The 23,756-nt window shown below is 41.9% G+C and overlaps 1 protein-coding gene across 10 annotated transcripts in view; it reads right to left on the bottom strand.

Moving 5' to 3' along the window:
• Positions 1-23,756, bottom strand: part of heatr5a (HEAT repeat containing 5a) — a 94,831-nt gene that overhangs the window by 59,457 nt on the left and 11,618 nt on the right. For all 10 annotated transcript variants that reach the window (XM_035408182.1, XM_035408190.1, XM_035408198.1 and 7 more), the window contains 6 exons: positions 22,314-22,525; positions 21,598-21,706; positions 19,922-20,071; positions 10,861-11,032; positions 10,426-10,577; positions 8,954-9,203 (listed from right to left, as the gene is read on the bottom strand). In XM_035408182.1, the coding sequence (XP_035264073.1) occupies positions 8,954-9,203; positions 10,426-10,577; positions 10,861-11,032; positions 19,922-20,071; positions 21,598-21,706; positions 22,314-22,525 (1,045 nt within the window). The remainder of the gene's footprint in view (positions 1-8,953; positions 9,204-10,425; positions 10,578-10,860; positions 11,033-19,921; positions 20,072-21,597; positions 21,707-22,313; positions 22,526-23,756) is intronic.

Genomic DNA, 23,756 nt, shown 5'->3' with positions numbered 1-23,756 from the left:
ACAGGCTCGCAGGGCACACCATTCATTTACACACTCATACCTACGGGTAATTTAGAGTCTCCAATTAGCCTATCTGCATGTCTTTGGACCGTGGAAGGAAACCGGTGTACCCGGAGAAAACCCACGCAGACACGGGGAGGTGGGGAGAACATGCAAACTCCACACAGAAAGGCCCCAAGCTGAGATTCGAACCCACAACCTTCTTGCTGTGAGGTGCAGTGCTACCCACTGCACCACTGTGCCACCCACCAAAGTATAAACACTATTTTTCAATTTCTACCTACAACAACAAACAATGTGTTTTACTTAAAAATAATCTTAGATATGACTTTCCTCAAAATAGCCTCCTTTGGCTTTAATTACAAATAAATTATTGGAAGTCTATGTAATAATTAAGCAAATGGGGGGTAGGAGGGAGGTGGAGGGGTAGTTAGTGACTGAAATCTTATCTACATTAAATTTTTTTTTAAACCACAGGTAGCCTAATACCAGGGGCCAATAGTGCAATAAAATAGACACTAAAGTTGCAGGACATACGGCAAAGAAGGCATTAGACATAGATGTGCAAGGCCAAGTAAACGTACTGTGGCAAGGTGATTCCCTGAGAGAAATTGCAAAAAAGCTTAAGCTTATCTTGTGATGTCTAATAGGGTTTGGTGATTAGCTGTCTGTTTTGATCAGCAGTTTTGATTAGTCAGAATTGATTGACTAGCCTAGTCAGTCAAATTAGTACCTTTTATTATATGCAATTATTGGGCTATATCAGGGTTCTTGCCAATAATCAGGCATGATGCTGCGCGACGGCAAAATTTAGAGTGTCACAGTAACATAAATTCCCAAAATCGAATAAATGTGATAACTGACAAAACTCTACTTTTTGAAAAATAATCTGACCACCAGAATGCATGAGATGATTAAAATAGGCCTCTACAATCCTATATGCAGTGCATATCATTCAAAGTTTGGAGAAAAAAAAGAGAAACCCAGCTAATCTCAGGTACCTCATCACTGTGTAGGCTACCGGATGCAGCAAGGAAGGTCAATATAAAGATTCAGCGGACAGACACTTAAACTTCTCAAGTAGATCAAGCAAAGTGGGGAACAAAAGTCGGCGGACACTATCAAGTCCTGTTTCCATTATTCATGAAGGAATAATGCAAAAATGATTTACCAGTAACACCTCTTATGCAAGAATACATAATTGAAAACAGTTACAAATTAATATTTTAACACAATTCCAAAACGCTTGCATGAAATTAGAAGCTATGTGATCTGGTTCGTCCACCATAAACTAAGCATTTCTCCATTCGTTGTCACAATGTTTATTCAATTCATTGCGTGTTCTTAAGCTCAATAGGCAAATATCTGGGCTAGTAACAACTAAAACCATATATTACTTGATTGAATCTGCCATTCTAACTGTTAAGGTCGCTGCAGCTACTGTTCTTATAAATAGCTACATCATTTTTTTTTACATATATCATAAAAAAAAAAAAATCTTAAAGTATAAATAGAGCATCATAATTGTATTAGCCCTTGGTATACAATGGAAACAATCAGTGTTGGTAGTGTCCTCAGACTTCTGGTCCCCATTGATGGTCCCCGGGCACTGCATGTAGGCGATGCCGCTTTATTTTTAAATAAAAACGAATTTCACTTTTTGTACTCTGCACATTAATTTATTATGTGTAAAGTGATTTATTCATTTGATATATATATATATACATAGCCTACTTCTAGAAAAATAAACATTGAATTTGTCACCGTTTACCTAATGTAACATCACTAACATAAAAGTTATTGATGATAGCAGTTTGATAGGAGACCTACTGCCATTCAGTCTAGTAGTCTAAATAGACAAGTTATTATATGAATTGCTAACTTTGTGCTGAATGGGAGTGAATTTGACAGACAGATGCATTCTTGTTCAATTTTTTCCTTAAATCTCAAAAAAAAAAAAAGACAAAGAGTAGCATCGCTGCAAAGTCACAGCACTTTTAAGTCACAAGCCATGTTCACAAGCGTAAAATCATGTGGTTTTGAATGCACACCAGCCCACTCAGCCAAATATTACCATTTCAGTGATTAGTAATTCAAATCATTTGCTAATTCAATTCTTACATTATCTCAATTACACAGTGAAACAAGTCTTTTTTTCACTCGCAAAATGTAAGGTAAATAATCTTACACAGGAGAACAGATACAGATGCAAGATTTCATTTTGGCATACGGTACAATCCATCCATCCATTCTCTAACCGGTTAGTCCAGGTCAGAGTCGCAGTGGCAAAGGGGCAAGCAAAGCAGCCCAGACGTCCCTCTCCCCAGCAACTTCTGCCAACTAATCCCGGTAGATCCCAAGGCAATCCCAGGCCAGCCTTTGGATATAATCCCTCCAGGGTGTCCTAAGTATGCCCCTGGGTAGCCGAGCCCGAAACACCTCCAGTGGGAGGCGCCCAAGAAGCATCCTTATCAGATGCCCGAACCACCTCAACTGACACAATGAGGAGTAGCATCGGCTCTATTCTGAAGTCCTCCCGGACAGCTGAGCTCCTCACCCTATTTCGGCCGCTTGTATTTGTTACCTCGTTCGGTTACTACCCGTACCTTGTGACCTTAGGTGAGAATAGGGAAAGAGATCGACTCATAAATCGAGAGCTTCGCCTCTTGGCTCAGCTCCTTCTTCACCACCGCCATTCGATACAATGCCTGCATTACTGTAGCCGCTGCACCTAGACGGCAGTTGATCCCCGAATCCCTTTTTCCCTCACTTGTGAATAAGACCCCGAGATACTTGAACTCCTCCACCTGGGGCAGTTGCTCCTCCATTACTTGAAGGGGGAAAACTATATTTTTCCAGGAGAGGACCATGGCCACAGACTTGGAGGTGCTGATCCTCCTCCCGACTGCATCACATGCAGCTGTAAACCGCTCTAGTGCGCATCGAAGGTCCCAGTATGATGAGGCTAAAAGAACGATGTCATCTGCAAAGAGCAGAGATGCCACTCCTATGTCCCCATACTAGACACATTCCATACCTTGGCTGAGTCTCGAGAACCTGTCCATGAATACCAAGAACAGGACAGGAGACAAAGCGCACCCTTGGCGGAGTCCGACCCCCACTTTGAACAAGCTTGACTTAATCGCGAGGATGCAAGCACAGCTTTTGCTCCGAGTATACAGGGACAGAATGGCATGCACCAGCAACCCCGGCACCCTATACTCCCGCAGCACCTCTCACAAGATGCCCCGAGGGACACGGTCATATACAGTCAGGTCCATAAGTATTTGGACAGTGACACAATTTTCACAATTTTGGCTCAGTACGCCACCACAATGGATTTGAAATGAAAGAATCAAGTTGTGATTTAAGTGTAGACTTTCAGCTTTAATTTAAGGGTTTTGTCAAAAATATTGTATAAAAAATGTAGGAATTACAACCATTTTTATACATAGCCCTCCACCCCAATTTTATGGGCTCAAAAGTAATTGGACAAACTAACATAATCATAAAATAAATTGTCATTTTTAATACTTGGTTGCAAATCCTTTGCAGTCAATGACTGTCTAAAGTCTTGAACACATACACATCACCAGGCACTGGGTTTGTTCCCTGGTGATGCTCTGCCAGGCCTCTACTGCAGCTGTCTTCCGTTCCTGCTTGTTCTTGGGGCGTTTTGCCTTCAGCAAGTGAAATGCATGCTCAATTGGATTCAGGTCAGGTGATCGACTTGGCCATTGCAGAACATTCCACTTCTTTGTCTTAAAACAGTCTTGGGTTGCTTTCGCAGTATGCTTCGGGTCATTGTCCATCAGCACTGTGACGCGCTGTCCAATGAGTTTTGATGCCTTTGGCTGAATCTGAGCAGATATTATAGACCTATACATTCAACCTTTATTTAATTCTCAAAAATACATTTAGGGTGGGCCCTCATTTTCAGTGATGCCGCAATAAAACATAATAAAAACAAATAAAATACAAACAAAACACAGTTTAAAAAAAAAAAAATCAGTTAAAACAGTTACATATAGAAGCAGGGAGGTTTGTGATCATGGTTTTAAATCGTCCATAGGTTAGTAGAGAATTGATTTTTAACGTGTGTTGAAGATCATACCAAGAAGTTGGGGCACTAAAATAAAAGGCTGACTTTTCAAATTCAGACCATGCTCGGGGGACCTTAAGCATAAGCCAGTCATTTGAGCGAGTTAGATAGGGTCCAAAGTTCCAATCCAGCATCATAGCAATATAAGGTGGTAGCTTTCGGACAATAGCCTTATATATAAACAGATACCGATGTTTATTACGCCTCTCTGCCAGAGAAGACCAACCCACCTTATTATACAGGATACAATCGTGAGTACCATAGCTATCACCAGTAATAAATCTGAGGGCAGAATGATAGACTGAGTCTAGGGGTTTAAGAGTAGAAGTAGCAGCAATTCTATAAATTACATCCCCATAATCCAACACCGATAAGAAAATTGCTTCAACAATCCTTTCTCTGCTAATCATAGGGAAGCTGGTTCTGTTCCTGTAAAAGAAGCCAATTTTTTGTCGCAATTTGCTGACAAGATTGTCTATATGGTATTTAAATGTAAATTTCTCATCAAGCCAGATGCCAAGATATTTATATTCAGTGACTCTCTCAATGTTAGATCCATTTGCAGTGGATATATGCAAACTATTATAATATTATAATATTTCTGGCTCTAGTAAACAGCATGAGTTTTGTTTAATTTGCGTTAAGTACCAGTTTAAGATTAATAAGAGCATCCTGTAGAGCATTAAATGAAAGTTGCAGGTTCGCAATGGCTAGTTGTACAGAATCAGCAACACAATACACAATAGTGTCATCAGCATAAAGATGACCTTGACAACCACTCAATGAAGAGACAATATCATTAATATAAATGATGAAGAGGACAGGACCCAAAATTGATCCTTGCGGAACATCCTTTGTTACCGGCAAGAACTCAGACTGAGCACTCCCCAACATAACACACATAACAAACAAATAATTCTGAAACCAATCACAAGTCTTTCCATAAAAACCAATACTACATAACCTTTGTATGAGCAAAGGATGATCAACTGTATCAAATGCTTTTGACTGATCCACAAAAAGAGCAGCACAGTGTTTCTTATTGTCTAAAGCGGATACTATATTATTTGTAACTAATGTAATAGCTGAAATAGAGCTGTGATTAGCTCTAAATACAGATTGGTACGGACTTAATACAAAGTGATTTGAAAGAAATGCCTTGAGTTGGTTATTTACCAAAGCTGCCAGGATTTTTGCTAAGCAGGGTAATTTGGAGATTTGACAGTAATTATTTAAATCATTTCTATCGCCTCATTTATGTAATGGAATTACATGGGCCAATTCCAAACCCTAGGAAATATGCCTGTTGAGATAGAAAGCTTAAATATATGCGTTAATTGCTCTGTGATAAATGGAGCGGACAGTCTTAGAAAAAAAGGATCCAAATTAGCCTCACCAGTTGAATGCCTGGCACTTCAATACACTTCAGAATTCATCCTGCTGCTTTTGTCAGCAGTCACATCATTAATAAATACAAGGGAACCAGTTCCAGTGGCAGCCATACATGCCCATACCATAACACTACCTCCACCATGCTTCACAGATGAGGTGGTATGCTTTGGATAATGAGCAGTTCCTTTCCTTCTCTATACTCTTCCCATCATTCCGGTACAAGTTGACCTTTGTCTCATCTGTCCATAAGATGTTGTTCCAGAACTGTACAGGCTTTTTTAGATGTTTTTTGGCAAACTCTAATTTGGTCTTCCTGTTTTTGAGGCTTACCGATGGTTTACATCTTGTGGTAAACCCTCTGTATTTACTCTGGTGAAGTCTTCTCTTGATTGTTGACTTTGACACAGATACGCCTACCTCCTGGAGGGTGTTCTTGATCTGGCCAACTGTTGTGAAGGGATTTTTCTTCACCAGGGAAAGTATTCTTCTGTCATCCACCACAGTTGTTTTCTGTGGTCTTCCGGGCCTTTTGGTGTTCCTTAGCTCACCAGTGCATTCTTTCTTTTTAAGAATGTACCAAATAGTTGATTTGGCCACACCTAATGTTTTTGCTATCTCTCTGATGGGTTTTTGGTTTCTTTTCAGCATAATGATGGCTTGCTTCACCAACAGTGACAGCTCTTTGGACTTCAGATTGAGAGTTAACAGCAACAGACTCCAAATGCAAATTCCACACTTAAAATCAATTCTAGACCTTTTATCTGCTTACTTGAAAATGTAATAATGAGGGAATAACACACACCTGCCCATGGAACAGCTGAGCAGCCAATTGTCCAATTATCTTTGGTCCCTAAAAAAGAGGGGGACCACATATAAAAAGTGCTGTAATTCACATAAAAAGTGATACACCGTTCACCCGATTTGGATGTAAATATCTTCAAATTAAAGCTGAAGGTCTGCACTTTGAGCTCATATTCATTATTTAACTTCAACTCCAATATTCTGTGGTAGACAGCAAAAATAACAATAACTTTGTCAATGTCCAAATATTTATGGACCTGACTGTATCTTCTCCAAATCCTCAAAACACATGGAGACTGGATAGGCAAACTCCCATGCCCCCTCAAATATCTCTGAGAGGGTAAGAAGCTGGTCTGTTGTTCCGTGGCCTGGACAAAACCCACATTGTTCCTCCTTAATCAGAGGTTTGATTATTGGCCGAAGCCTCCTTTCCATTACATGACATTATATTTATTTGGCAGACGCTTTTATTCAAAGCGACGTACAAAAAGTGCATTTCAGGGTCATGGACAACTACAAAACACAGATTCAATAAGATACAATACTTATTTTGTACAGCTATTTCTAGCCAAGAACACAGTTTAGTTCACACAGTGAACACTTTCCAGCATCTTGGCATAGACTTTCCCAGGTAGGCTGAGGAGTGTGATTCCCCGATAATTGGAACACACCCTCCAGTCTCACTTCTTAAAATGGGGGCCACCACCCTGGCCTGCCACTCCAAAGGAACTGTTTCTGACTTCCACGAGACATTGAGGATTTGTGTCAGCCAAGACACACCAACAACATCCAGAGCCTTCAACATTTCTGGATAAATCTCATCCACACCTGGTGCTCTGCCACTGAGGAGCTCTCCAACCACCCCAGAAACTTCTGCCACAAAGATGGACTCTGATCCCCCAGATTGCTCCAGCTCAGCCTCCAAAAAGGAGGGCTTGTCTGTCGGATTCAAGAGGTCCTCAAAGTGTTCCTTCCACCTTTTGACAATATTGCCAGTTGAGGTCAGAGTTTCACCATTCCTGCTAAGAACAGCCTGAATGGTGTAAGCACTTTCCCCTCCTGAGGTGCCGAATGGTTTTCCAGAACTACTTCAGGGCCAACCAAAAGTCTTTCTCCAAGGCCTCTCCAAACTCCTCCCATGCCCCGGCTTTTGCTACTGCCACTGCGGCAGCTGCAGCCTTTTTCGCCTGCTGGTACTTGTCTGCTGAATCACAGGTTCCCAGTGCCAACCAGGCCCAGAATGCCTCTTTCTTCAGCTTGACAGCTTTCCTCACCGCTTGAGTCCACCAACGGGTCCTTAGGTCGCCACCAGGACATGCACCGACTAGCTTTTGACCACAGCCTCAAGCAGCCGCTTCCACAATAGAGGTTTTGAACAGGGTCCATTTAGACTCCATGTCCCCAACCTCCTCCAGAATACGGGAAAAGCTCTCGTGGAGGTGAGAGTTGAAATCATTCGAGACGGACTCTTCTGCCAGGCGTTCCCAGAAAACACTCACTACACGTTTGGGCCTACCTGGTCTGTCTGGCAGTTTCCCCCACTATCTAAACTAAATCTTCACCAGATGGTGATCAGCTGACAGCTCTGCTCCAACAAACGGCCGCCGGTCTGATGAAACAACTACAAAGTCGATCATCGACATTTGGCCCAAGGTGTACTGGTACCATGTACACTTATGAATATCCTTGTGTTCGAACATGGTGTTTGTTATGGACAAACCATGACTAGCACAGAAGCCCAATAACATAACACCACTCGGTGTTTAGATCAGAGAGGCTGTTCCTCTCAATCACGCCCCTCCAAATTTCCCAGTCATTGCCAACGTGAGCATTGAAGTCTCCCAGTAGGACAATAGAGTCAGTAGGTGGGGCCTTTTCCAGCACCCCTCCCACCTTCTCCAAGACGGCCGAATACTCTGAACTGCCATTAGGCGGAAAATAACTGATTCTTGGCACATTGCATATGGTCTATTATTTAAGAAAGTAGCCAACCCCGCAGCCACGGTGATGTTATAATGGATGTCAGATTTTAAAATGTTGGATGTACAGGCCTCATACTTGCGGAGAGCAAAACACATCGTATCCAATCTTGCAATTAAAAAAAGTCATAGTCTCCTTTTGCTTATTTTTGAGTATGCAATTCACATTGTTTGTATCTTGCCGGACCAGCACCTCATGATAACATGCTGTGCACACACTGTTCTTCCTTTAGTCAAATATATATATATATATATATATATATATATAGGCTATATACACACATAAATATTTATTTAACAATCAAAAATTGGCTCTCTGAGTAGAGGTTGTTGATCCCTCATGATAATTGCCGATCGGCACAACCATAGTGTCTAACAAATTTAAAATCGCACCACAACAACAAGAACTTAATGAAGCTAGACAGAAACACAGATGCTGAGACAAAAACAACCCTGCTTCCAATTTCCAACAGCAGTTTCTAGTGACCTTTCTTAAATAATCAGTAAAATCAAGCATCAATTATTTTATCATTAATAAAACCCTTTCTTATCTTAGCACCAAAGTGAATGCATTGCACGGCAGAATATGGACTGGTTTGCGTTTCTGCCCCAGACTCACAGGGTTCTGAGCCATCAGGGGGCACTGTGGGGTGAACCTAAGATAAGGCGAGTCTCTCACCCACAGCCTTCTTCTGTTTTCCCACAGCTTGGCAGATCTCCTTGGCAGCGGCTATCTGGGCCTTTTCACCCAGCAGGCTGCCCAGCGTGGCGCGGAACACGAAAGAGACGCAGCGCCGGCAGGACACAGCATCCACTGGGCTCTGGGTCGCCCGCGGGTGGGATACCAGCTCCAAAACCAGCGGCAGTAGTGCAGGGAAGTTCACCTCCAACCACGGGCCACTAAGACACGTGACCAAAACCACACAAGCCTACAGAGAGGAGAGTACAGAGAGACAGGAGATTCAGCACATACAGTCAGAGTATTTACTAGATATAGACAGGAGACAAAATCACATACTGTGAGAGTATAGCCTAGACACAGACAGGAGACTCATCACATACAGTCAGAGTATAGCCTAGACACAAAAAGAATACTCATTCCATACTGTGAGAGTATAGCCTGACACAGACAGGAAACTAATTACACACTGTCAGAGTATAGCGAAGAGAAAGAAAGGAGACTCCACCACATACTGTCAGAGTATAGCCTAAAGACAGAAGACTCATCACATACTGTCAGAGTAAAGTATAGAGAAAGACAAAAGACATATCACATACTGTCAGAGTATAACCTAGACACAGACAGGAGACTCATCACATACTATCAGAGTATAGTCTAGACACAGACAGGAGACTTATCACATACGGCCAGAGTATAGCCTAGACACAGACAGGAGACTCCAACACATATAGCCAGAGTATAGCCTAGACACAGACAGGAGACTTATCACATACGGTCAGAGTATAGCCTAGACATAGACTGGAGACTCCACTACATACGGCCAAAGTGTAGCCTAGAGACTAGCAGGAGACTCCACTACATACTGTCAGAGCATAACCTAGACAGACAGGAGACTCATCACATACAGTCAGAGTATAGCCTAGACACAAAGAGAATACTCATTCCATACTGTGAGAGTATAGCCTGACACAGACAGAAGACTCATCACATACGTTCAGAGTGTACCCTAGACACAGGCAGGAGACTCCACCACATACTGTCAGAGTGTAGCCTAGACACAAACAGGAGACTCATCACACACTGTCAGAGTATTGCCTACAGACAAACAGCAGACTTCATCACACACTGTCAGAGTGTAACTTCCAGACAGAGAGGATGTACTTTTGTTAGTGTCTGTGATATTCCTGTGCCAATGGCCTCAGAGACTCCTGCTCCAGAACTAAACCAGGATGAGAGCCGGGAACACACTCCCAGCTTAACATAACAGTAACAAATCACTGTGATTCAATTCACTGAAAAACAACAATTACCACGTCCATCAGACCACTTTCACATTCCCTGAAAAACGATACTGATAACTATACCATGTCCTGCAGATCTGCAGGTCACTCACATTCACACTAAACTTTCACACTGACAGTCACTCTAAACTTCAGTGATACAGTGTCTATAACAAATGATGGACTCACCTGTGTGATGCCCACTCGGATGTCTCTACTGACGGAGCTGGTGCCCTTCAGCATGTCTCCACTGGCCCTCAGGAAGCTGGCCCCACCCCGTAGGAAGCCACCAGTCAGGAGCTGCATCACTTCCTCCAGGGAAGTCCGCTTCTGCTGAGGGACTGAGGGAAACAGGTCACACATAAGAAAGCTCAACACCGCAGCTCAAATATACACGCACACACACACATACATACACAGACACACACATACAAATACATAAATGCGCCCACACACACACACACACACAGAAGCACACACACACAATGCATCACTTTACCGAGCGCTCATGCACATTCTCTTTAAAAGACACTCCTCAGGACACAAAGTTTGGCACTACATGAACTCCAAGCCTTTTCCTGGCATAGTATTTTCCAAGGCAGCCCTACAGGGTCCCTATCCTACCTGTAGCCTGCCGGGGCAAAATTGCTGCGGCCAGCAGGGTTCCCAGTAGCTTGGAAATGGCCACTCGCACGTCATAGTTGGAGCCCTCAAAGGCACGGAAACACAGTGTGGCCACATTCTCCAGCTCAGATGTCCACAGGAACAGCGCCTCCCTCTGGAGCTCCAGCAGACACTACAAAATAAATAAATTAAAAGAGAAACTTTATTAACCCCTTTGCGCACATGGAAAATCTGGCCAATTCTTGCCCATTCAGGGGCTACCCTATTTAAAGCTTTATAACTCCAGATGTGAGCATCACAGAGACTTGAAAAATGACTTAAATAAAGCAAGACATTTGTACCATTTACAATGCCAACTTAGATTAGTTTATATTCATAATTTAGGAAGAAATAAAGTGCCACAACTGCAAATGTCTAGGCAAAAATAAAAAATGACTTTGCTCTTTTTTAGTTGGCAATGAAATGCTGAGAAATTGCATAGATACAGCAGGTTAAACTACACATGTCCTGGATCACATGTCCAGTGGACGGAGTGTAGCACAGTGGGTAAGGAACTGGGCTTGTAACCGAAAGGTCGCAGGTTCGATTCCCAGGTAAGGACACTGCCGTTGTACCCTTGAGCAAGGTACTCAACCGGAATTGCTTCAGTATATATCCAGCTGTATAAATGGATACAGTGTAAAATGTTATGTAAAAGTTGTGTTAGTCGCTCTGGATAAGAGCGTCTGCTAAATGCCTGTAATGTAATCAAAAACCTCTTGACCACAAGTGTGTCAAATCTAAGGGTGGATACGCAGAACTACTAAAGATCTATGAATCAAATAGTAAGCATTTGTGTAAATCACAACATAATCATGTATTTCACTACAAATCAACTGTTTTGAGTAAGAACCTCACTGTTGCATCATTTTCAAGTGGGAATTACAAGCTTTCTGTTAGTACAGTGGCTTAAAATATCTAGGGGTCTTGAAACATATCCAAAATCTCTCCAAAAATCAATAAAATGCTTTATAAAGCATATACATGTGCCCCTTATGAAGGTTTAAGGTGAAACATTGATTTCAGATTTTAAAAAATAATGCAAAAACATTATCACACTAAATGGTTCTGTACTCTACAGTATGAGATGTTTTCTTCTATGGGGATGGGATGACATTAAAACAATATTCAACCGTCCACCACGTTTTGGTAATGTTGCAGTTTATTTCACATCCGGTGCATTAAACACAAACACTACTTAGCAAACCAACGAATGCTTACGTTACAGTGTGAAATATCCTCATTATAAAATACCACTAACGTATTTAAAGACACTCAATTTCAAAAATAACTATATCACCAAAATATTTTCAACACTTACATTTGGACGATGATCTAATCTTATCTGTGTTCAGTAGACATAGACAGAAACAATGGCGTCGTTTCCGTTCTAACTTAGCCCAGAAAACATCATATGAGCTAGGTCTATCAGCAAACATATGCCTTAGCCATGTTCAGATTTTCTCAAGAATGATAATATTTTCCAAGAAATGACTAAAGTCATCGATAGAATTTTGTGTAATGCAGCTATATTGATACAAAACTTTTGGTTACGCTGAGCTATAAATGCTATTCCAAAATTAAAATTAGACATATTATACCTCTTTAGAAAGCTTATTGTCACCTATTGGACTGACTGTCGAAAGAGCCAGATTGTACTACAAAGAACGACAACACCGAAAGCAACGTGTGGTATTACACACAGCTATTTTGGAAGGCACCCAGGCGTCACAAATGAGCGTATATTTAACAAACGGATTGTCCAAGACAATATATGACCACTCCTTTCGAAAAGGGACATCTCTACACATAAAACCAATGGTAAGGTTGTATATTTATTTCATATTTAGTCACAGATACTGACAGTAGAATGACATGGTATAATTTTTAAAAAATTCCTCTTGTTTATTTCAGTGTTTAGTGAGCAGAATTTTTCACAGCTGTACTGGCATGCCTTCGACTATTGTTGGCTCTTGTTGCTACGACAGAATACAATTTTTTAGTGGTAAAAGAATGTTTGCATGAATGCTCAGATAGACACTAATGTCCAGTGTGTCATGCGAGGGGGGTGTAGCTACAGATGAGACTGCAGCCAGGGGGGTGCTTGGTAAAAGCATAGTTGTCCTGAATCGTCTACTAATAAAGCTAGAACACAGAGTTTGTGTTTTCAACTCAAAATTTGGTTGCAGGAGCACAGAATGTCTGAATTGAGCAATCTAGGCATGCTGGCCTGCCGACCACTAGGAGCATTGTGCAAAGGGGTTAATACGCATGAAAGGCATGTGCACAATTTTTTTTAAACAACAACGCATAAAAACATGACACCTCTGCATCAATTCAAAACCATAAGACAAATCCATTTTAGCTACAATTAACAAAACAGGAAGCAATGTAAGTAATCAAAAGGCAGCAGCCTGCAGTCTTGCAGGATGATGCACAACTGGCTCTTGTGTCGGCCAGACATGGGAGGGTATCAGTTGGCTGGAATGATGGTGTCTTATTGCAACCCTTGCTTGTCAATCAGGCACTCATCATAAGACTATCTGTTAAGCCGCACGTGAAGTCTACCTCCTCATGCTTGTACAAGCCTGATTTACAAACTGAGGTGAGACGAGAAATGGAAGCTGACATCATCACAGAAAAACAGAGAAAAAGGAACTTTCTTCAAAACTTCTGTTGGCCACGTGTTTAGTAACATTAGTCCTGCTCCCTCTTAGGGTATTTTCACACCTAGTACACTTCTTTTAGTATGGATCAGAGTTTTCATATCAACTATTTTTAAGCAGATCACAGTCCAATGATCCATGCTGCAACTGGATTTAAAAAATTGCAAGAAATAAAATAGCAGACAATCAATGTGTAGATTAGTGCGGAGCAGTGTTTATCAGAGTGGATCGGTGTGGAGCAGTGTTTATCAGTGTGAATCAGTGCGTTTCAGCACTGAGCAGTGTTTATCAGTATGGAGCAGTGTCCATCAGAGTGGATCAGTGTGGAGCAGTGTTTCCAGTAGCGCGATCATCTTTCAACCCTCTCACAGCTTTGGCCAAATTTTTACCCCCTAACTATCACCCTATCTCTCCCTATGTCTAGAGTAAGTTACTGCCAAGACAGAGGCACCAAGACCACAACTTAAAAACATATGGGTGGTTTCAGACAATTAACAAGAGAAACCAGAGAAGAAAAAAATAAGGCACTTTTAACTATCTGACATTAGGCGTTGAATAAATAACACGAAAAATAACTACTCTGTGCAGAATTACTCAGGTTATAATCAACTACCTTAGCTAGCTTTGACTAAATAGCAATGACTGAAGGAATCCTTGTACTAGGAATTATTTTATTTATATTTCAGGAACCTTCCAATTAGGTTGCCTAGCCTCCTACGTCAGCATTTTCGTGTGGTGTGATTGGAGGGCCAGTTAGAGGGTATGCGCTGACGTCACTTTCCCACCGGAATACGAACCCCTCAGTCGGACTGAGTGGTAAAACATGCTGCTGCAACATGGCTAGGGAAAACTGCGAAACCGGGAGTAAAACGAAAATGAAACGAAATTAAAGGCAGTTGGACTCAACAGTGATCCTTATAATTTACCAGCGACTGGTGAGCTGAAACTTAGTGGGGCGCAAAACTTTCCTTTAAACTAATCATTGATCTCAACCTGTTTTGATTAATTTTCCTTTATTATCAAGCATGCCAACGATCGGACTAATCCAATGGCAAGTAGCCTAACACTCAGCGTCTTCATACTGTTTTAGGGGGATTAAATCATAAATTCAATTTATCCGTTAAAAATTCATTTTAATCACCAAGTAGTCTACACTTAACAAACAAGATACACAAGTCTGTTATCTACCATGTGGATTAATTGCATTGATACTCAAGGAAAATCAGGGGAAGTTTCCACCACTGCTTAGTGATTTTTCTAAATTGCATTTATCATTGAATCTCCCTAACACAAAGCAAAGAAGCTGTGTCACTTTCCAATTGATTAGTCAGATCGTTTGCATGCTTGTTAATCACTGAAAATTAATTAAAACAGTTTGAGATCAATGATTAGTTTAAAGGAAAGTTTTGCACACCACTTGTTTTTTTGGTATGCAATGTTTATTTGTGAAGCAGCATCCTTTCATACTGCGTAATAGTGGTACATCCTTGATGGTTTCAGTCACAATGCATTCATGTATTCATACAATTAGTGTATTGGAAGTCTCATAGGTGTTGAGCCTTGTGTTAAATCTCTTTATTCCACTCGATAAAGGTTGCTGTCACTGTGAATATGGGGTGGTTCCGTCTAATGACAATAGCTTATAGCCCTAGTGTCATGGTGAGGTTATTCGAAGGCGGTTTAATTGCGGGAGAATAGCACTGAAGGCCTAGGTGTAAAATACATGGCCCGCCACTGCATTCTACAATCTATAATATACACTCTATGCAGGATCTATTGATTAATCACACTAGTTTAAAAATGCTATGTACAGTCACAATTTGTGGATATGTTATGCTGAAAGAGTGATACATGATATGTGGTCCCAAATAGGACACATGGGCATGTTGGAAATGAAGCATGCTTCCTAAAAGTGCAAAATCTTTAAGTATACTGCCTATCCAAAATTTCCAGTACAATGTACGAAAAACTACTCTAAGAGTATGAATTAGGCTCTTTGAGAGAAGGTTTGAATCTTAAGCAATCTGCCCAGTGGTGATTACATGTTGTCTGGAGTACAGTAGACATATACAGAGCTGTAGCAGTTGTCAAATATCTGTGCTGATACCCCCTGATATACAGCAGGCTGATGTTAGTGTTAGGGCAGATCAATTTCATTTCCTGTCTTTTGAGGTTTTCAGCAAACACACCCAGGGCATCCCTGATGCTGCAGAGGGTATGCAAGACTTTGGGATTAGAGGACATTTGGAGAATTCTGACCCCTACTGGGAAAGATAATACTTTTTTTCATCAGTACACAATATTTATTCTAGGATAGATTTTTTCTTAATATGCAAATCACTTATTTCCTCTGCTACGGGATGCTTAATTGAGAATATCATCATTTCCGATCGTGCCCGGGTGTGCTTAGACCTGATGCCTCAATGTGAAAGAAGACGTTCTTGTAGATGGCGTCTTAACTCATCTCTTTTACAGGAACCAGCAAATATAGAGTGGTTAAGGACAGAGCTAAAAGATTATTTGGAGACTAACTGGTCCTCTGTATCAGGAGGCATGGGAGGCCCTTAAGGCTGTTCTTAGGGGATGCATTATCCAACATACTTTGTTTTGTAAAAGGGTTAAAGCACAAGAACTGCTAGAATTGGAAAGTAAAATTAAATATGCCAAAACAGAACTGAAGCGACGAATGTCACATAACGGCCTGAGGGAACTGACTCAACTAAAATATCAATGCAACAATATATTATCCCAGAAGGTTGAATTTAATTTACTCAGGGCAAGACAAACTTATTTTGAGTCGGGGGACAAGGCAGGAATGCTACTTGCCAGAATCGGCTTACACCATTCCTGCTGTAAGGTCCCCGACTGGTGATGTATTTACTGCAACTGTAGATATTAATAAGACTTTTTTTATATTACGATATATAAAAGAATTTTATATTGATCTTTATAGCTCAACGTCTACCTCTACGAATGAGGAAATTTGTACTTTTTTAGAGCCACTAGGGCTACTTAAATTGACAGAAGAGCAGAAAGAATTTCTTGACTCAGACATAACCATGGAGGAACTTATAGAGGTAATTAATGCCCTGTCTGCAGGTAAGGCGCCAGGGCCTGATGGCTTCACTGCAGAGTTTTTCAAGAGCTTTGCATCAGAGCTATCTCCATCTCTGTTAGAGGTGTATACAGAGGCATTAGAGAGGGGTGCACTGCCGCCAACTCTGAGGCAGGCACTGATTAGTCTTGTTCCTAAAAAGAATAAAGACCCTGGTGACTGTAAGAATTACTGCCCAATTTCTTTAATTCAGATGGATGTTAAAATAATTTCCAAAATTTTAGCAAATCGGTTAAACAAGGTAATTACATTTCTAATCCATACTGACCAGGTGGGGTTCATTCATGGTCGCAGCTCCTCGGATAATATAAGACGTTTCATTAATATCATGTGGTCGGTAGCTGAGGCCCAGTCCCCGATAACTGCTATCTCTCTGGATGCCGGAAAGGCGTTCGATATCGTTGAATGGGGATATTTATTCAAAATTATGAGAGTATATGGGTTTGGCAGCACCTTTATAAAATTGATTCAATTACTGTATAAGCACCCAGAGGCTGCAGCGTAAATCAATGGGCTCATTTCTGAATATTTTGCACTTGGGAGGGGAACAAGGCAGGGCTCACCCCTCTCCTTTGTTGTTTTGTCTAGCTATAGAGCCGTTAGCGGCTACCATAAGCGGGGAGATTGACTTCCCAGGTGTCTTGGCAGGGGGGGCAGTGCATAAACTTATGCTTTATACGGATGATATATTACTATTTGTGTCCGACCCTAGTAGATCAGTACCTTGTTTCCTCAGGTCATTAATTCTTTCTCAAAATTTTCAGGTTATAGGGTGAATTGGTCCAAGTCAGAAGCGCTCCCTTTAACAGCTTATTGCCCTTCTACAGCCTTCCAACCAGGTGCATTTCTGTGGCCCAAGCAAGGTATCACATACCTAGGTATCCTATTCCCCCCTAAGCTGAAATACCTGGTTAAAGTTAATTTTGATCCATTACTACATAAAATCTCTTATGATGTTAATAGATGGGCAGCTCTTAATTTGTCCATGGCTGGTAAGGTTAATGTCATAAAAATGAATTGCGTTCCCAAACTCAATTACCTCATCCAGTCTCGTCCACTGGAGGTTCCGCTATCATATTTCAGATGGTTTGACAGGATAATAAAGACATTTGTTTGGAATGGTAAACGACCCAGATTACACCACAGTAAACTACAAAGACCAGCTGATAGAGGAGGTTTGGGATTACCCAAGATGTTGTTTTACTATTATGCTTTTAATCTAAGACACCTGGCCCACTGGTCACTTCCTCCTGAGTGGGCCCCACCCTGGTATGGTATTGAGCAATCTGTTCTTGCCCCATTGTCACCTTTGCAAACTCTGTTTATCAAATTGGCTAGAGAAGCAAAAGCACATCCAATAATTACTCACCTAAGATTAATGCGGACTAAAGTTGCCCGGGTGTTTAATTTGGATCCGTATTTAAATGTCTCTTCGAGTATTTGCATCCAAAGTTATGTATTGGTAAATCCCCTTTTTGTTGGAAGGATTGGCTAGAAACGGGCATTGCTACACTGGGGGATCTATATCGCAATAGTACCTTGAAATCTTTAGAGAACTTTGTACAACAATTTGGGATTCCCAGGTCTCACTTCTTTAGATATTTGCAACTTAGCCACTTGCTATTGGGGATCTTTGGATCTAGTACACCTGCTCCCAAAGCTGCGGAGTTATTAGATAAAGTATCAACGAGCTATGGGAAAGGTGAAGCGTCTGTGAATTATTCCATGATGACTCAAAGCCTGGGTAATGGGGCCTTATCAGCTCTCAAGAAGACATAGGAAAGGGATCTGAACCAGACACTGGATGATGAGGAGTGGGATAGGATTTGTAAGAACATTAAAACCATGTCAAGGGATGCGAGGGTACGCCTCATTCAATTTAAAATTATGCATCACTTCTACTGGCCTCCCTACAGATTGTTTAGACTTGGGTTGAGAGATACGCCAAACTGCTGGCGATGCAAGTTCGAGGAAGGTTACCTAATGCATGTTTTATGGTCCTGTGACAAAGTTCAAGAATTCTGGGGCAGGATATATGATAATCTCTGTGAGATTTCAGAGACCCAAATTCCATTCAGCCCCAGATTATTTGTTTTAGGTAATGGATCAGTCTTAATAGGAGGAGACAAACACACTAGAAGTTGGGTCCAAATGAGTATCATGATAGGCAGACAAATTCTTCTCAGAGGATGGAAGAATGAGGGTGTGCCCTCAATCCAAGTATGGGCTCCCGAGATGGCAAGAGTGGCAGCATTTGAAAAGATGTCCTATAAAAGGTTTGGAAGATTGGATGTATATATTAAAAAATGGGGCAAATACCTAACTTTTCTGGAGGGGTTCTGACATGGGACATATTCTGTGGGGAGACGTATGTTTTGTGTTTAGTGTCTTAATATATGCATGGACAAAAATATGTACTTGTTTTGTACTTCCTTGTCTCATCGCTGATCTGTTTGCTGAGCTTTGTCTTCTTTCAAATATCTGTGCCCAATGCATAGGATGGAGTGTATTTATGTTGACAACCAAGGCCAATTGTGTATGTGGTGATGATGAGTTGTGGGGGTGGTTTGTATGTATAATTTGTGATGCATATTATTTTGTACTTTGTTTAAGAAATAATAAAATGTTAATCAGAAAAAAAAAATGCAAAAATTTATCTAAAAATGTAGTTCTTTGTGATTAATGAAATATTAAGCAGAGCTCGCTGTATAGCTGGAAGCTAGCATACAAAAAGAAGTCATCTGCATGGACGGAGGTCTGTGTTTCTTGATCAGCAAATAGGTCAAAGAAGTCATTCCCCGACCATGGTCTGCTCTGGGGCCTGACAGTGCTTGGACTGGTGGGGCACCAATTACGCTCATGTTTCTGCAAGTCAAGGCAGAAGATGCAGGGTCTAGAACACATCAAGCTAAGTCTGTCCAAGGGCATGAGTGAATGCCAGCCACAATGACCGAATACTCAGCTTTTATAAGCATAGCCATCTATCCCAGTGGTGAGTAACCATGGTCCTGGTGCAGCTGCAGGATGTACTGCTTGTATGGATATAGATCCAAGAAAGATGGTCAGGCAAGATAACTGCGTGATCAGCTGTGCAATTTCATCAATTACATACAGAATAACAATGTAAACCAGCAGGGGACAGAGACTTGAGGACTGGGGTAAACAGATGCTCCACATCATCTCATTACCCATGAGGGTGATGGCACAGGACTTGGGTAGTGTGCGGTCGTGTGTACCATACCTCGGCGGCAGCACAGCGGACAGCCATGGAGCGATCAGTCAGGCAGACGCGCGCTGCCTTGTAGATGTCCCTGTGGCAAGACACGGCGCTCATCCCAAGGCCTCTCAGGATCCTCTGTAAGCTCTGCATGATCTCATACCGACCCTGCGACTGCAAGTGCACATCACCATCAATCACCATCAATCACCATCATAAGATTTACACACCACATTCACACATCATCATCATTCACCATCACAGGTTCTACACACTCACCACATTCACACATCATCATAATTCACCATCACAGGTTTTATACACTCACCACATTCACACACCGTCATCATTCACCATCACAGGTTCTACACACTCACCACATTCACACATCATCATCATTCACCATCACAGGTTCTACACACTCACCACATGCACACATCATCATCATTCACCATCACAGGTTCTACACACTCACCACATTCACACATCATCATCATTCACCATCACAGGTTCTACACACTCACCACATGCACACATCATCATCATTCACCATCACAGGTTCTATACACTCATCACATTCACACATCATCATCATTCACCATCACAGGTTCTACACACTCACCACATTCACATATCATCATCATTCACCATCACAGGTTCTACACACTCACCACATGCACACACCATCATCACTCACCATCACAGGTTCCACACACTCTCCACATTCACACATCATCATCACTCACCATCACAGGTTCTACACACTCACCACATGCACACACCATCATCACTCACCATCACAGGTTCTACACACTCACCGCATGCACACACCATCATCACTCACTATCACAGGTTCTGCACACTCACCACATTCACACATCATCATCACTTCTTCTCATAAGCTTTACACATTCTCCAGATACTCAGCCCTTCAGCACATCCCGGCTGGTAACTGGAGTTTTTGGTGCAATATTATAGCATAGAACATCCACTGCCAAACCACAGGATTTAGCCATGAGTGAATGTTCCAAATTTGATCTTGGAATGTTCTCACTTCAGTGGTAGGGAGACTTTCAATGTTCAAAGCAGAGCATGTGACGGATCGATATCATGGTTTTTCCTGGCTCAAAATAGGGTTTAGGTGGCGACTTTGCGTGACAGTGACTGCGGATGGTCTGGCTTTACTGCCACCATCAACTCAATGCACCATCTTCCTATATTTAGCTACAGACCTTAAGGTATAAGGTCTGTAAAGTCTTCAAGAGACCACCACAATGTATTTAGATGTAGGCCATAAAAAGAAACGCATGGGACAATGAAAAATTGGAATAACTATTTAATGAAGGGTTACACATTGTACTTGCCAGAATTAGGGGGGAAGTGTAGCCTATACCGAAGGATTAACACACTGAAAGGGGTCATTGTACAGGAATAGTGGTATTTGGAAATGCATTATGTCTTGAAAGGATACTATCAAAATTATCCTGCTTGTTGAGGGCAGTCCCTGGGTGGAGTGACAGAGCTGGCTACTGTGCAGGAAAACCAAATTACAGTGCTTTTGGTCTCAGCTCAGGGTACATATGAGTATAAATTGTTAACTACCATTGGTTAAGCTTACTGTACTGGGCCAGGTTGGTAGCGAGCTTGATGAATATCCTAACAACCATTCAGCCAACCAGCAGTGACAGGCATACACGCACCTCTGCATTCCTCATGGCCTTCAGCAGGTTTCCCACGCTCTCAGAGAAGGTGTTTCCCAGCAAACGGCCCAGCTGTTCATAAATGGAGCCTAGGCAGGCAATGGCAGCCCTGTGGGACACACACACACACACACACACAGCCATTCAATCATCAGCTCCCCAGCCCATATTCATAAAGGGCACTGGAGTAGGAGCACCGATCGAGGATCAATTCTGCTTTTTTATCTCATAATTATCAGGTTGGAAAAATGGACAGGACAAACCTGATCCTCGATCAGCCGTCGTCCCCCTGAGAGGCTTTATGAAAATAGGCCCAAGTCCGGATGAAGAGCCTCATTGAAATCTCATATCAAATCACACTGTCCAACTCAAAACAAAATCAACTAAACATGTGTGGTTTTTGACTGGCTAATTTTGAGAATCATAATGGACAATTCCATCTGCTAGAAGTGTACAGTACTATAGACCCCAAGCCTGTCCAGTAGATGAGACATATTTCCACAACGAAGGAGGGATCAGAAGACCTGTTTCTTGATCTGTGGAATCAACTGACGATTGGGATGTAAAAGCTTGTACAGTGCCCCCTGATGAAAACTATTAAGAGGCAAACAAATGAACAGTCTGTGCTTATTCTGCACAGACTGACAAACTGTGTGTTTTAGGGGCCTGGGCCAGAAATGGCGGCAGAGGAAGCTTCCTGAACAGGAGATACTCACAGACGGGTGGGCAGAAAACTGGGAGAGTCGTCCTTGCTGCGGATGATGTCGCTGCACTTTTCAATTGTAAAGCTGGCAGTGAAGGGGTCTCCTGCTTTGTAGAGCAGCGCCAGACAATCGGCCAGGAGCCGGCGGGTTGGGGGGCCTGGAGAGCCCATAAGAACCTCAGTCAGCTGCTCCACCAGGTGCTTCTGCTTTTTCTTCACATCCGCCTGTAAAGGCAAACACTTTGAAAACACACTGCTCACAAAAGTAAGATGGTTTTGCAGGATGAGAAAGCAGCAGCGGTGGCCAGTTGAGGATAAAGGGCCAGCACAGGTCCAAAATTAAAACCTAACCTGAACTGACATGAGGCACAGTGCACACCACTGCATAACAAAAACAACAGGGTTCCAGCAGCTTTGCTGCTTGGACCCATAAATAAAGCTTCAAGCAGCAATAAAAGGGCCAAGCACTTTGACGTACAAAATGGGCGATTACCAGACGCTGATATGCGCATAATTTCATGTGTCACTGATGCAGAGTCAATGGAGCCTGATGTACGGCTAATTGGGTTTTAGCAACAAGATGGTAGGCATCAAAACATTAAAGCATAGCAGAGATATGGCTCACTTACTGTTTGGTGCCCTCGCCATCAAATTTGTTCGTTTACAGCAGCCATACTCTTTGACCTATCTTTTAAAAACTATTGATCAGCCTACTCTGGACAACGGTCTAGGAAACATATTAACCCCTTAGCGCACATGCCAAACCTGGCCAATCCTTTCCCATTTAGGGGGTACCCTATTTAAAGCTTTATACCTACAGATGTGAACACCACAGAGACTTGAAAAATGGCTTATATGAAGCAAGACATTTGTACCATTTACAATACTTAGATTAGTCAGGCAGGTGATTGGCAAAGGACAAAAAAGCAGGAAAACATACAGAGCTACAGAGTGCAGAGCACGGCGCGGCAGCCCCACCTCATGACATTGACATTTCATACTTTTTCCAGAAATCTACTAGGGCCACAAGTTTGCTCCAAAGTGCTGATCCAGAATCTTTCCTTAAAAACAGGTAGGATCAAACTGGTGGCGGCTCTACTATAGCATATGGATGGTAAAGTATGACCCATGACAAGAACTTATTAGAAAAAAAAAACATTTAAATTTATTTTTATATATTTTAATATTTTATATTTACTCAGCAGAAGCAACTTTCTTGGAAAATTGAGGGGGACACATTGAGGGGGGGGGGGGTTCTGGGGGTCCTTCCCCTGGAAATTTTGGGCGTCAAACACTTCATTTCCTGCATTCTGGTGAATTTTTATGCACCAATTTGTGCCTTTTCTACAATCAATTTATGGGGGAAATGTATTTACTTATGTAAAGGAAAACACAAAATTCAGTTTTTATTGGGGGGGGGGGGGGAGGGGGGGAGGGGGGAGAGGACATATGCACG

Source organism: Anguilla anguilla, chromosome 1, assembly GCF_013347855.1.
Source record: "Anguilla anguilla isolate fAngAng1 chromosome 1, fAngAng1.pri, whole genome shotgun sequence".
Taxonomy (NCBI): domain Eukaryota; kingdom Metazoa; phylum Chordata; class Actinopteri; order Anguilliformes; family Anguillidae; genus Anguilla; species Anguilla anguilla.
Note: the sequence above shows the minus strand (reverse complement) of the source record. Positions and strands in the feature narration are given on the sequence as shown.